The 15,031-nt window shown below is 41.3% G+C and overlaps 1 protein-coding gene across 6 annotated transcripts in view; it reads right to left on the reverse strand.

The window, feature by feature from the left end:
- Positions 1-10: 10 nt before the first annotated feature.
- The window catches only part of LOC113070736 (IQ motif and SEC7 domain-containing protein 2-like), a 64,401-nt gene continuing 49,380 nt past the window's right edge, over positions 11-15,031 (reverse strand). Inside the window, exons 1-14 of one of the 6 annotated variants that reach the window (XM_026244156.1) lie at positions 14,555-14,728; positions 12,460-12,745; positions 12,052-12,381; positions 10,202-11,232; positions 9,901-10,062; positions 9,011-9,133; positions 8,586-8,752; positions 8,285-8,424; positions 8,003-8,128; positions 7,764-7,863; positions 6,786-6,947; positions 5,453-5,650; positions 5,097-5,167; positions 11-4,092 (exon numbers count right to left, since the gene is read on the reverse strand). In XM_026244156.1, the coding sequence (XP_026099941.1) occupies positions 2,689-4,092; positions 5,097-5,167; positions 5,453-5,650; positions 6,786-6,947; positions 7,764-7,863; positions 8,003-8,128; positions 8,285-8,424; positions 8,586-8,752; positions 9,011-9,133; positions 9,901-10,062; positions 10,202-11,232; positions 12,052-12,381; positions 12,460-12,745; positions 14,555-14,595 (4,341 nt within the window). In that variant the 5' untranslated portion in view covers positions 14,596-14,728 and the 3' untranslated portion in view covers positions 11-2,688. Of the gene's footprint in view, positions 4,107-5,096; positions 5,168-5,452; positions 5,651-6,785; positions 6,948-7,763; positions 7,864-8,002; positions 8,129-8,284; positions 8,425-8,585; positions 8,753-9,010; positions 9,134-9,900; positions 10,063-10,201; positions 11,233-12,051; positions 12,382-12,459; positions 12,746-14,554; positions 14,729-15,031 lie in introns of those variants that run through there. The other 5 variants (XM_026244153.1, XM_026244155.1, XM_026244154.1 and 2 more) reach the window with 5 other exon arrangements.

The following is a 15,031-nucleotide window of genomic DNA, read 5'->3' on the forward strand; positions in this document are numbered from 1 at the left end:
GAACAATGAGTTGTGTCAAGACACATGATATATTTTTACTCATATTAGGCAATAAATATTCCCATCTCTCTGAATTTGCTTAATTTCATATATTATCTGTACACAAATAAGATGACCTCATATAACTTCTTTCAAAATTACACTTCAATCTGCTTTGACATACACTTGTACAAGATTCCAGATAAAATGAATTTTCTTGAATCAAAAAATCTAAACATAGCCCCCCCCCCCCCAAAAAAAAACACACTCATACATACACCTTTGCCACTTCCCATTCCACTGCCAATATTAAATCATACTACGACAGTCTATGTACAGTTTGTTTCAGAGCTCAGTAAATACAGACATACTCGTGCAATTAAATTAACAGCGGGAAGATGGAGAGTTAATCAAAAAGATTATGGGAATCATTAATCAAACAAAGTCAATTATTTCTATTCTCTCTCATCTCAAATTGGTATCTGGCTGTGTATGTAACCAGATGTAACTGGATCCCCATTTTCACTGATACTGTGCTATTATTTAGTGTGGTGGAGTGCTGATCATATGCAATTAGCATATTCAGGAGCACATAGAAAAAGAAGGTGTTTTGAAAGGGTAGCAAAAGAACATAAATATCTTGCAAACAATAACTGAGCATAACATCAAGACAAATAATACTGAGCACCTGCATTAAGCCCAGTCCAGAAATATCAGCACTTGAGATCACATTATGCATCCACACTAACAAAAACTTCAAGCAGTATTGAAGGCTAAATTACCTTGATTTCGCATACAGGTAAAAGGAAATACTTGTATTAATGTGATAATTATACTGGTTCTGCCATTTTCCTGCTCTCCTCCATTATTCATATGGAGAAAAAAAAATAGATAAGGTAGCCTATTGAAAACTGAAGCATACAGTCTATGAGCATCAGATGCAAGTCAGATGCACACAAAGCTGAGTCAAACACATAATGACAGGCACACAACTTCTGTAAAAAAAAAAGTTAAATAATACCCATAAAAAGTCTCCAACATTCAAGGACACTTAAAAAGACAAGTGTGTTTGTCCAAAAAAATCTTCAATAACAATAAAACACTTTGACACTCCACTGTTGAATGTCAAAGCATGAGAAAACTTTTCCTATTTACAAATATCTCTCATATTTTGTCAAATTTATGACATCTGTATTTTGTATAACATAAAAGTTAAACAGTTATATTCATTAAAATTTAAATTCATAGCAAACATTTATATAACAGCGTAAAATACAGTCAAAAACACCTTAAGTATGATTGGCAGTATAAATGCAAAACCCTTATGGAAACTGCATAATACAGGCATTTCAGACGTGAAGATTCGTGACGAATAGAGAGGCAACAATCTTCTGAGGAAAGTTTCCTTCATATGTCTGTCACTAGCCCTCATATAGGTAAAAATACTTTAGCTGGAAAATGTTTTTGTTTAATAGAGATCATTTGATATAGTTCAGAAAACACATCCATGTATAAAGTGCCTTTTGTTTTCACATTCTGGGCCTTGACAGCTTTACTGGAACTCTACTAGAAATGTGCTAAGAATTTAGATATGGATGATAATGGTCACCGACTCGTCGAATAAAAAGTAACAGTGTAGAATAAAAACAATGTTGCCATGAGAAAAGGTTTAGATTTATACACAATGCTTTAAATGTAACATAAAAGATCATTTTTTTCCTCCAAAATGAGCTTTGAATTATGAAATTAATTTGTCGTCTTCTCGTTTGTGTATACATTTATATTTTCTAAAATGGTGTAACTCTAGGTATGAACATCATGTAATATAAAATAATATAATATTACTGATATCATATAATTGTATGTACACAGGTTAATAATTCTGATGGATAATGAATCTTTATCTAACCTAATGAAATTTTAACATACAGTACAAGGCTTTTTACAGCAGACCAGTTTTAGGATTAGAAGAGGTCAGGCCAGTACTGACATACTTCAAACAATCATACCAGGTGTAAGATATTTCCTTTATAGATACATCTCTATAAGCACTCAAATATATTGACCGTTATAGATGTGTAGAAAAAGAGCAATAGAGCATTTAAAATTATTTAGCAAGTAGAAGCTGGACATCAATTTAGTGAAAAGATTATTGCATCTTGCCAATGCTATTGACTAATGCTCAACGTAATTACTGGAATGTATGAAATCATTGTACTTCGCCCAAGTACTGTGCTTTGATCTTCATGTCCAGCACAGTATTATTTGTATGGTCTCTGCTCTTCACTTTTCCTAAACAGGTTCCAAGGTGAAGCAAGGAACCAAAAAGTTTATCCAACACCTGTGATGATAAATGCAAAATGCAACCATTTTACCCTAACTTTATGGCTATATGTAATTGAACCAAGCCTGTGGACAATTTTGTGCTTGAGTTTGTGTGTGCATGTCCACATGTTTGTAATCCCTTTACATACTTCAGTAGGTTATGTGTAAATATGGGATTTTAGGAGAAGTATCTAAGAAGGGTTTGGCTCAAATACCAAATCAGTGACATCGACAACACCTGAATTGAAAGAAAAGTGTCATGAATGTTTTTTGTTATTGTTGTGGAGTGTATATCCCACAGCACTGATCTACCTGAGAGCCTCCAACTATCGGTATGACATACGTGTGTTTGTGCTGTTTTGCCTTGGTAAGCCCCTTCTTCAGTTACACTTGAGGGAAGCGCAAGTGAAAGTAGCAGAGTCTTAGCAGGCTGCGTTTCTTTTTCCCACTGGTGTTGTTATCGGCTTTAGCCCTGCCGCCACCTGCCTCCTCCAGCCTCGCGGCGGTCCCCCCTCCAACCGCCAAAGGACCCTTCAGCGACCCCCAGCCTCGCGACTTCCCCCGGCTCACACTACCGTGCTGATCCGGTTGGTAGGTTTGGATTTGGCGCGTTCGACCGTGCCCGTCCCCCCAGGTACGGCTCCAGTCTGAGCTGGCGAGGGCCCTTGCTGACCCCCGGTTTGTGAAGGGGGGCCTTGATGCTGGGGGGGGAGAGGGGAGAGAGGTATAAGAGGGGTAAGGGGGCAGGAAGGGGGGGGTAAAGGGGAGTGTGGTGGGGGAGGGGGGATGGAGGACAACGGAGGATACTGGGGCAGATACTGGGCGGCCGGAGGCACCTGATGGACCGTGCCGGACGCGGAGACTGGAGGCGGCTGAGTGGGAGCAGGGAAGGGCGGAGGAGGAGGGCTGGCGAAGACGAAGTGAGGTTGGTGCACGGGGTGGGAGCCCGGGTGCGGCGTGTGCACGTGCGCGGGATGGGAGTGTGCGTGCGGGTGCGGCTGCGAGTGTGACAGCGTGAGAGGGGGCTTGCTGATGCCACCCCCTCTGGCCGAGTGTGTGGGCTGTGTGTGGAACAGAGCAAACTGTGGATGAGGGGAGAGTGGGGAGTGAGGAGAAAGGGGGGGAGGGAGGCCGGAGCACATGTTGCCCATGTTGCCCATGCTCCCGTAGCGTCCCTGCAAAGTATGCTGGGAGATCGGCTGGTACGGGCAGTGTGCGGAGGGGTTGGGCTGCGGCCGTCGAGGCAAGGTGACCCGCTGAAGAGTATGGAGGCCTTGCTGCCCAGACGAGGGTACGGTCTGCGTATGGAAGCGATGTTGGTGGTAGTACGGGGGCGGAGGCTGCCCACTGACACTGTTGCTGGTAGTGTGGCAGTACTGGGCGTGCAGGGCCTGGATCTTGGAAGGCCCCCCGCCCTCTCCCGGGCACAGCGAGGACGGGGACAGAGGTGGTGGCCCTCCTGTAGTCGGTGGGGCCACAGGGGCGGGGTAGGGTGGCCCCGGGGGGATAATAGGAGCCGGTGTTTTGGATCGCTTGCCCCCAAACAGGGAGCCCAGGAAGGATCCAGTGTTGTTGCTGTTGCTCCCAGTCCCCACTCCAGTCGTTCCTCTCTCGGTGCTGCTGGAGACTGGCCCAGCGCCAGTCACCGCAGGTGTGTGTTGCTGCCCCGGCCCACCCCCCACCCCCACTCCGGGGCTCAGGATGGGGCGGTGAGGCCGGAAGTCTTCTGTTCCATAGCATCCCGGGAGCACAGTGGCTACTGGGTAACGCTGGTGAGGCCGCGGACTGCTAATGATGGAACCCTAAGACAAAGAGAGTTGGGGGAAAGGAGGAAAGAGAAGAGGACGGCCGAGCCAAAAACGAGGGTTCGGGAGAAAAGTAAGGGTGTGCAAAGAGGAGCAGGAAAGAAATGTAGCCAATAAACAGGAAAGAGAAGAAAAATATAGTGAAAGGATACAGAGAGAATAGTTGTTTCAGTGGGTTGGGAGGAAAAACAGGGATGAGTTGATTAGGGTAATGAAACAACATTCTGTCAGCATCATAATTCAGAACATCATAACACAAACACATGCACCCAACTATCTATTATGTGTCCCAAATGCCAATGATGCCAGTGCTGCTTTATATGTAACTTCAAGTGGAATTTTATTTCTATTTTGTGTAATGGTCAAAACCTGTGCTAACAGGAAATTATTCATCTGTGTAGTTGCCATTAAAGTCAACATGAAACTGCATTGTAACCCATTCTACTTGTGTAATCAGACAAGTAAAACTGAATATTCAAATAAGAAATTAAAAAGTGTGCATACTAAAAGAGTAAAAAAGGTATATTTTGATATCATACTGGTTTAGATTTATGAGGGACACCTAATATAAAGAAGGACTCAATATAAAAATCAACTGAACTGATATCACACAGTCACTAGTCCATGCATAGCACTGCAAACTTATGCACAAACGTTCAAAGCAAAAAAAAAATGCACCACAAAACCAAACGATAATAAACACATCATAAAGGCCTTCCATTTTTTTTTTTTTACATTTTATCATGCTTTATGATCCTGAATGACTGCAGCTCTTCACATGCAGTCTCGATGACTGATCTTACTGATTCATTGCCTCGGTCACGTGTACATTACCATTCCACAGACCACACATGGTCACACAAGATGCACACACATGGCTCTGTGTCTATGGTTAGGACACATGCAAGATGGCGATGTGTTTTGTGTGGGATTCCAGGCAGACATGCGGGTGGTTCAGGATTAGGGACTAAAGCTAAAGATACAGACCTCTGCTTCACTCAGACTTACTTCCATTGTACTGTCAAGGGAACCAACGCTGTTGCTGCGGCCACGTTTCCCTGTTAGCCAGTTAGCAGATGTCAGTCACAACTGTATTGTGTGTGTATGTGTGCGAGTGAGTGTAACCGCAGTCAGTGTTAATAGACTCATACTTTCTTTTTGGCGTCTGCAAATATTTTTGAAACCCCAAAATTTTAATTTTGCTTAAAATAAACCCAATATGTGATTTTTTTATTTTTCAAAATTTCTTAAATATATATCACAATTGTATACTTGCCCCTAATGTAGTATGGTATTCTGTTATCATTAGTAAATTGGTTGCCGTTCCCAGCAGAGTGTCTCACCTGATTCAGACAGGTCCCTCAGAGAGGAGCTGAGAGCTGTACGTTTGAGGCCCTCTCCTGGTGAATAGTTGTCATCCAGACTAGGTCTTCCCATAGTGCCATTCACCACTTCATTCTTGACCCCGCCCACTCCTCCTGTCATAATGCTGTTGGTGAGGAGGCTGGGCCGCATTACTCCCTTCTGCTTCTCCAACTCAGCTGCAGGTGGACAAAAACGAAACATCAGTGGACGGTAAATGGAGTAACACCTTGTTCTATATGGGCAAAACATTTGTCATTGGTTTGACCAGATTTTAGAGTCATTGTAAATCTATAATGGTAACGTTTTGACAATTAAATGCAGACCAAACTATCTTCCGCGCAAGTTTACCATTGTCACAGTTACAACTGTTCACATTCCATCAGATGCTAACGTTAGCATAGCCTTAAGCAACCTGCACAATGCTATAAATGCATATCAGAGCACCTATTCTGATGCAGCTCATGTCATAGCTGGTGACTTAACCCGAGCAGATTTGATGGCTGTTCTTCCCATATTTGACCAACATATATCAAATGTGCTTCCATGTGAACAAGAACACTAGACAAGGATTATTCAGACATTAAGAATGATCTTAGATCAACACCTCTACCACTTCACTAACAAAACCCCACGGTCCAGTTACAAACCCAGCAACCGAATTACTTTCAATGGCAATGCTGCCTTGGCAGAGAAACTCAACTGCTTCTTTTGCCTGCAATGAGGTGGAAGCAACAGAGACGGTCAAAACACTTCCACCAGCCTCCAACAGCCATACGCTCACATTGCAGGTGGATGATGTGAGGCATGTGTCCACTGCCAAACAATCTACATAGACTCTCTGTCTTTTTTTATCATAATACCACTGAACATTGCATAGATGCAAATAGTATTTTCAACTGTTCCTTGGTTTACATTGCAAATCTACTTCTGCACTACTGTTTTTACATTTCAACTGCCCTATTGCACTACTTGTTACATTTTTAACTGGATTCTTGCACTACTCGTGTACATTTCCACTGCTTTACTTGTACACAGGTTCACTGCAACCCAAACCTCAGCTGCTTTGCCATTGTATCGTAATATATCTTTTTACCACATTGCCCTACTGTTGTATATATTTATTTCTTATTAAATCCCGCTCCTTTTTAATTAATACTGTTCCAATACTTTTGATTTTATGTCTGAAAAACACCAATGATTGCTACTTAATTTCTGTGCAATGACAATTAAGGACTCTATGTAGTAAACCACCAGAAGAGGGCCAGAATAAAGTGTAGTTGATATTTGCGAGCAGCAGAGGGCGCTACTCACATTCCACTCTGTATTTCTCCATTTCCTGGACCTCAGCAATGCTCTCCCTCAGATCACTGACAATGCGGGTGCGGTCCTGTTGACTAGGGGCCATGAACACAATCAGAACTTTGTGCTCACCACCCGGGATCGCTGAAGTTAGTCTGACACCATGAGGATAGTCTGGGGAGAGAGAGAACAAATATTGTTTATTCAGGGTTTCTAAATAGCAATGTCATATTCCATTTTTTTATTAATATATTCTTTGTACTATAGGTTTTAATTAGTAGATTTAAATGATGTTTTAGATTTTTTTAATGCTTTAGACACATACAACTTATGTTCACTATAGACATTTTCATGACTTTTTCAGGTTTATAAATAAAATTATTAATATTCCTTGATATTTCTAGGTTTTCCATGATCACTGTCACTGAAGTTATAATAATTAAGCTTTTTTTTTTAAAAATTTATTTATTTTTCAAAAGCCTGGGTTTGTAATTTTAAAGAAATTAAAACTTATTAGGATGCGTTAAATTGATCAAAACATAATGCAATTTCAAATAAAAAATGGTCAATTTCAAATAAATGATTTACTTTTTAACTTTTTATTAATCAAAGAATCCTGAAGGAATTTAGCCTGGTTTTCATAGAATGATTAGGAATCACAACTCTTTTTAACTGTGGTGATAGTAAGAAATATTTCTTAAGCAGCAAATGATTTCTGAAGGATCATGTGACATTGAAGACTGGAGTAATGATGCAAAAAATAATCATTTGCATCACAGTAATAAATTACATATAAAATATATTATCATAGAAAACATTGGTTTTAAACTGTAATATATTTTACATTATTTCTGTTTTTACTGTATGTTTGAGCAAATAAATGCAGTCTTGCCAAGCATGATAATTTTTTTTTACATTTCTTTTCTCTTTTTTTATCCAAACATGAATCCAAACAAAGAAAAGCAAAAAATAAGCAACGTGAAATCTTACAGGAGTTCTGGAACATGTGAACCTGCATCTCCACCAGAGGAAAGGACTGTCTGAAACTGTACGTTATGGAGGTTTTCTTCTTCTGGAAGATCTTTGTAACCTTGCCATGTAATAACACAGAAAAATAACTACTTAGGACTTGAAAGTGTATTAACTTTACACTACACATGCATACTGAAGAGATGTTGCTTAAATTAATTTTGTATGCATGTATAATTGATATGTGATATTGACATTACCACAAGCAGATCGTTGAAGAGGAAGACCTCTCTCTGGTGAACTCCAGACCTTTGAGGACGGTTGGGGTCCGGGACCTCATAGAGCTGACAGCAGCACACGAGTCTGCGGTGGGGCAGGGACAGAACCTACACACACAGCAGATGTGCACATTTACTTTAGAATCATATTACGAACAGTTAATCAAGCAAGTCAAAAAGTATGATTTCACACTGACAGAAGTAACAAATCAGGTCACGAAGATTCTAATCCAAAAAGATTCATATGATTCAGAAATGACTCACAGGTTTCTTGCCCACTATGACTCTCTCCACTGCCTGGACTTGAGAAACATGGTCATCATTGGTCCTCAGTTCCCACTTCTGAATTCTCTGGTAGATTCCAACCAGTAAATCACGTGGGATGTCCTGACCATTATCCACCCCTGAGAAAGAGAGAGAGAACATGACATGCATACATCTTTAGTGTACTTGCCAAATCCCTGACAGTTATGCAACATTTAAGAGCAGACAAAGACTGTGTTTGTGGTTGCCCACTTGTGTAAGTGCCACTGTGTGAAGTTTGAGAGAGAGATTTGAACACCACCTCTCAAGTTTTTGATGAAATCGTCCAGCTTCATCTTCCTCTCCGCTTTGATATTGGGGCTGTACATGTCTGTGTTGAGGAGGATGATGGCAAAAGCTAGGATGAAGATTGTGTCTGGGTTCTGGAACTGTCTTACCAGTGCTGGATTACAAACACAGTACCTCTGGCTACAAGACAGATTCAGAAAGTGAAATAGCATTTGAGTGCAATTATTGAAGAATAGATCAAACATGTTGAATAAACACATCGTTTCAGATCTGAAATCTGATTGGATGAGACATGTGTGATGCCACTCTAAAATAGCTGATAAATGTACAACTCCGCACATTGATAAGAATTTTCTTTTAACACGGCCCGTTAATAATGTTAAAATCACTGTAGCCTATTGTGAAGTGCTAAGTGTTCTTAACTACAATCACATATACCTGAATGCCTCAATCAGTCTTTCCACTTTTTGGGCTTCTCCTTGGACTTTTATCTGAGCTTGAAATTTCCTCAGAGCATCATCAAGATCCATTCCAGAAAAGTCCATTTCATCCACAACACAACTGTGAAAAAAGCAGAAGAAAAAGTTGAGCATCTAGAAACGCTCATGCCAAAACATGCATCAGTTTGTTTGTGGATCAAGAAAAGGCTAAATATGATTGTTTGATGTAGTATTGCATGGAATATTGTATTGTTCCATTGCAAGGGCCTTTGGGCTCCACAACCCCTAAGTGATCTGCCAATTATTGTTTGATCTCAGAAATTAAAACATGCATGCAACAAAATTTGATTATTATGTAGATGTCAACCAAAGCTAAATTTAAGAAGCTAAATATTGAATTTTTGCAAAAAGATTTAAATGTATAAAATGTGCATGTACATAAATAATAATTATTTTTTATATTAATGCCTTTATATTTTAAGCATCATAGAGCCTGTACAGTAAATACATTAATATAAATAATACTACATGTATGTTATTTTAATGCATACCTAAATTGCAACATTTAATTTGATAAAATATGCAACAGGGTCTCCAGTCTTTTGTCAACTAACAAGTCCTTGGCCTGAAAAAGTTTAAAGACCACTGCTGTATTTTGCACTTTACTAAACTCAAGTGTATTATATTGTATTCAAATAAAAAGTATGCCTTCATATCTATTCAGAATCATTTAACTGAGAATTCAAAAACTTCAGAGAAGTTGTTAACGATTTCATTTTCTTTCAAAACAAACCTTTTTGAAAGTTATTTATTAAAACTTTTGTCATTGTCTAAAAGACAAAAACAACAATTTCACTTATTTTTAGTGCATATATTGTGTGGACTCACTCCAGTACATCTTTGTTGAACTGTTTCTGTCTGTTTCCAAGGAACTCTCCAATCATCTGGCGACTCAGGCCTTTCCTCTCCAGGATAAAGCGAGCAATGCCCACTGGTGTGTCTGACACAAAGCCCTTCTCAATCAGGTACTGAATACCCTTTTCTGGCTTCCTGCAGTCCAAAAACATCAGTACAGTTTAATCTGGTTTCAGACAGATGCATTCAGTTTCATAGTCATAGTCACTGGCATTCTATTATGTTAAATTGACAGCATTGTTAAAGGTAACGGTACTGTTTAATTTTTTCTTACTTGTTGAAGAGGTTGAGTCCGATGCGATATTGTCTTCTCTGAACGACATCATTGTTGAAGGCAGGAGAGTCCCAGCTGTGTCTGCTTTCTCTCTGGTAGGTCTGTTTCCCTAATGAGGGCAAGGGCTCCCGCAGACTGTCCCTTGAAGAGGAGCCTGAGCTGCAATTAATAGTCTCATTAGAGTTTGTGGTGGAGTTCAGTGAGTCATTATCACCATCCGAGCAACACTGCTGCTCCAAGCCACCAGGAGGCAGTGGTGCTGAAGAGGAGGATGAGAGCGGTGTGGTTGGGGGCTGTTGAGGAGAGGAGGAGGACGAAGGGGTGTCGGGGTACTGGTGATGATGGTGGTGGTGATGGTGAGCCATGTGGTGTGGGATGTGCGACGGTATCGATCGGATAGCTGGACGTGTTTGACCTTGTGCAGCTGTTGAGGATGTTGAACGAGCATTAGGGTTGTGCTTTAGTGTCCCTTGAGGTGACCCTCCCGCTGAGTCCTGCTCAAAGATTAGTTGTCTGCTAAGGGAGCCTCGGTCTGAGCGGTCACTCATGTCCACTGAGCTGTCACTAGGTGGTTCAATCGTAAGTAACGGTAAGTGCCCTCCCCGTAAACGGTAATCACGGCACTCAGTGCAAGGTGTGCTTCGGCGACTATTGCTGCTTCCTCCTCCTTCCGTGTCACGGCTATCTTCCCTACCACCCACTCCACTTCCAACACCGCCCCAGAACTCAGTGTCTGTGCTGCTAGGGGCCCGGTCTATAGAAAGCGGGGAGGAAGGTAGTCCGTCATCCATGTACAGCGTGACATCACTGTAGGAGGTGGCTGTGCTATCTTCGTGCATGCTCAATCCCCCTGTACCTCCTCGATCCCTGTCTCCAAGACCTCTCCGTAATGATGCGTGGCTACTGCTGCTCCATATGCACTCGCCAAAGTCATCCACAACACCACCTCCATCTCCTATACCTTCCTGGGAATCATCTCGGCGTGGTCGACATGTTAGGGCATCATCAATGGAGTCAGCCAAGGACTTCACCTTGAGTACAAAGATATAGACACTGTCAGACGAATATTATCTAACCATACTGTAATACAAGACAGTCTGTTCAGCCCCTTTCACAATGCATGTTGGACCCGGAAAATTGCTGGAACATTGTCGGGTTGCATTCTGTGTGAAACTTCCTGGGATTTATCCCGGGTTGGGACCTAGTAACATTGCCAGAATGAGTCTTAGAACGAGCGCTGTGTGAACAAAAGCCAGAACAAATGCAATAAAGTGTGTGTGGTAGTGATGACGCGTGTTATCGCGCAACTTTTTTATCAGTTGTTTTGAAGGCACATAAACGTTCGCGACGAAAAGAATCTGTGCAAACTGTAATGAAGCAGAGATCAGTTAGTTCCTCACTTTCCGTGCTGATGCTGAGATCGTTCGGTAGCTTAAGTGAAAGTTAACGTGCCTAGCATTTTTCAACTTGCACATTACACATAACATCCTGGTGTCATGTGTCTTTATGGGACCTTTACGATTTGTGTGTGAACACACACACATATTCCGGGTAATTACTCGCTGTGTGAAAGTACAAAATCTAGTGACCTGGAAACAATTGCCGGCACATATTACCCATGTATTTTCTGGAATCGCACTGTGAAAGGGGCTATAAGGTATATGGACAAGGTATGAGGACACTACCCCACTGAAAAAAACATACAGGTCAGACAGGAATTCAAAACTTTGACCAGCAGTCTTTATGTTGAAACTAGCTAAAACCCTTTGGTTTAAGCTAGCTATGAAGCCTGTACATTAGAATCCAATGTTGGGGGCAGACCTGATACAGTCAAACTACTGAGTACTAACTTGTTTTGAGAAGGAGTCCTCTAGATGGGTGTACTCCGGTCGTGATGGGGAGCTTGGCTCTGTGGTGCAGGTTGGAGAATGCGGAGGACCCATTCCTGGACTGTGACTGTAGTGAGTCGGGGTGGGAGGTTGAGGATGTCGGTCATCAAACGAGTACTGCAGTCGCATGTTGGAAAGGATGATGCGCCGTGTCATGCGGCTCTCAGAAGCTGAGCTGCGCAGACGCTCAAAGTTCTTGTTCATGCGATATTGACGGAATGCTGTCTGGATGGTGCGTGCTGCTCGTCTGCTCACAAAGTAACCTCCATATTTCTTCTCCAGCATCTCCACCTGCACAGCAGCAGCTTCATCAGTTATATTTGCTTCAAAAGAACGTGATCATAATGAATCTTTGTTTGCATGCCTTACCTTCTTGTCTTGTAGGTCTGTAGAGAGTTCATAACTGTCTGATAGGGCTTTGCACCTCTTGTTCTCTTCTTCCTCTTGCTTACGCAGGGCCAGGCTAGCTGGTTGGTTGCGTGTACGCTGTGCCCAGGCAAGGCTGGCAGGGCTTGGAGGGGGCACAAAAGGCACCCGAGGGCCTGGGGGGCCACAGCTGTTGTCCCTGTAACGGTCAGAGCTGTTCGCATAAGGAGATTTACTGCTGGAACTGTCTGAAAAGGGACGCGAAGCTGAACTCTGGGTTTCCTCCTCACTGAAAGGGGTGGGTGAGAGAGAGAGGAAAAGAGAGAGGAGAGAGATAATAATTCTAAAACGCCCCCATAAAGAGAGGATAAGATAAAAATCTCAAGCAAAACAGGAATTCATGACTTTATTCATTTTCCACTGACTTAGCATTTTGAGTTTAAAGAAAGCTTTAAACAGGGTAAATGTCCTAAACAAGCCTCAGGCTTTCCCAGAATTATCACACTAGGACAATTAGAACAAATCTAGTTATAATTAAGATTTAGAGAGATTTATGCAAGTTGATGCTTTAATAAGAGCTTGGTTTACTGGATCACAGATCATAGTTTATAAGTAAACAATCTATTATATATTATATTATTATCAGTATGTAATAGCTGAAACTTTAATGAAATTTGAAATGCAGTAGTGAATTTCCTGTCAAATCAACTTCTGTTTTTGACTTCTGTACCTGTCATGTGAGAAGTTTTGCCATGTGCATTGCACATCTGTCGCTTCATACACTCCCAGAAAAAAAAGGTACAAAAGTTGTCACTGGGGCGGTACCTTTTCAAAAGCCAAACGTTTGTACCTAAAGAGTCCATATTGGTACCTTAAATGTACAAACGTGTACCTTTTGAAAAGGTACAGTACCTCCCCAGTGACAGCTTTTGTACCTTTTTTTCTGAGAGTGTATCCAACCTGTTTTCACCTCATTTCTATACTATTGACACATCGTCATATTCTGTTCCCCACACAACAGCCCTCATCCTTAATGACTTGTAGTCTTCCGCTGTCATAAGTGACTCACTTATCTTGCAGGGTACAATCAGAGCAATCTGCATCAATTATGCAATCTCACTCAAGGGTCTTCATACCAAAGTATAACATGAAATAGTACCATGTTTTCTGAAGAAAATGCAAGTGGTGCTTTCCAGTCCAAACTCACCAACATGTTACTAAGGTGCTCTTTACGGTTTCCACAGAATTTCTTTGTGGTGACTAAAGAGTTATAAATGGTTGTTAGCACATTGCTGTGGTTTGATTGCAAGGATGTTCTGGGTTGTTGCCAGGTGCCTGCTCATGAAGTCTGCTTGAAATGACTCACATCCTGCCAATTTAATATAATTTAATAGGGTTTTTTTTCATGCATTTTTTTTTATCTACCAGGCAAAAGTTGTAATTCCAGTTGCTTGTCAAAGTAATAACATACCACACAATTCGAGGTAATCATTTATGCCGGTAGCACAAACAAGTTACTCATTGACGTTTAATACTTTGTATTAAGAGTTTGCAAACACCACTGCATAATAAATTACAGAAAAAGAATAGTCTATTGGCATAGGAGCATGGTTTACAGGGTCAGAGGCAATGACCCTTTGGTTTACCATGGGAAACACAACAGCATGTGATCAAAACTCATAATCCTGACACAGCTTTCTGACAGGACAGTGTGTGGGCACTTCTGAATCACTGCAGGCAACTTCCTGTTGTGTGACTAAGTCAGAGGAGGTTATTGAAGGAAAGATATTATCATATAATGCTAATGTACCACAATTTAGACATCTTGCGAAACTATTCCAATTTTGGTTAAATGATTTTTCACTCATGCAAACCCACACAAAGACACTTAATTGCATGCATACAATCTTTGTTTTGCTGTTTATCACATGTAACAACAGGTAATCACTAACACCTGTCCAGAAACGGCCAGTAATACAAAAGCACAAAGCCCTCCTGTTGCCTTCTGTTATATGTAGGAAAACAGAAACTTGACAGGTTTATAACAAAACAGCAGATAGGGTAAAAAAAAAAAATGAAACTTTAACTGTACACTTACCACATTACTAAAAAGACCCAAATAGGTGCACACATGAACATTCACCCTGAGAACGAGAGGAGGTTTCGCTTCCTTTAAATCCAAGTTTGACATAGAGTTGCTAAAACCTCCTGGAGTTCACCAAGCGCTGAACTTTGTTGCTTTAGAGTCGCTCTGCTGTTATGACTGACCGTCAGGAGGTCACCAACACATAGTCACATGGCCGTGCTTAAACCCTCCCTCCTGTTCTCTCTCCCTCTCTTTATTTACATTACACAAAGTGCACTGCTGTAGTTCACTGAAGTCAGTAGCTCGGAACGAGTGACCGGATATCTCACTGAGCCTGGAGTTTCTGGCCAGTTAGCTTAAGGATCTCCAGCAATGCTTGTATTTATCATCTTCTTCATATTCTAGAATAGTTTTTCACACATGTGTGTGTGTTCATTTTCTATGATGGTCATAAAAACCAGTGTATCTTTGTTGTGCTGGTCTGATGTA

The sequence above is a fragment of the Carassius auratus genome, unplaced genomic scaffold (assembly GCF_003368295.1).
Source record: "Carassius auratus strain Wakin unplaced genomic scaffold, ASM336829v1 scaf_tig00005214, whole genome shotgun sequence".
Taxonomy (NCBI): domain Eukaryota; kingdom Metazoa; phylum Chordata; class Actinopteri; order Cypriniformes; family Cyprinidae; genus Carassius; species Carassius auratus.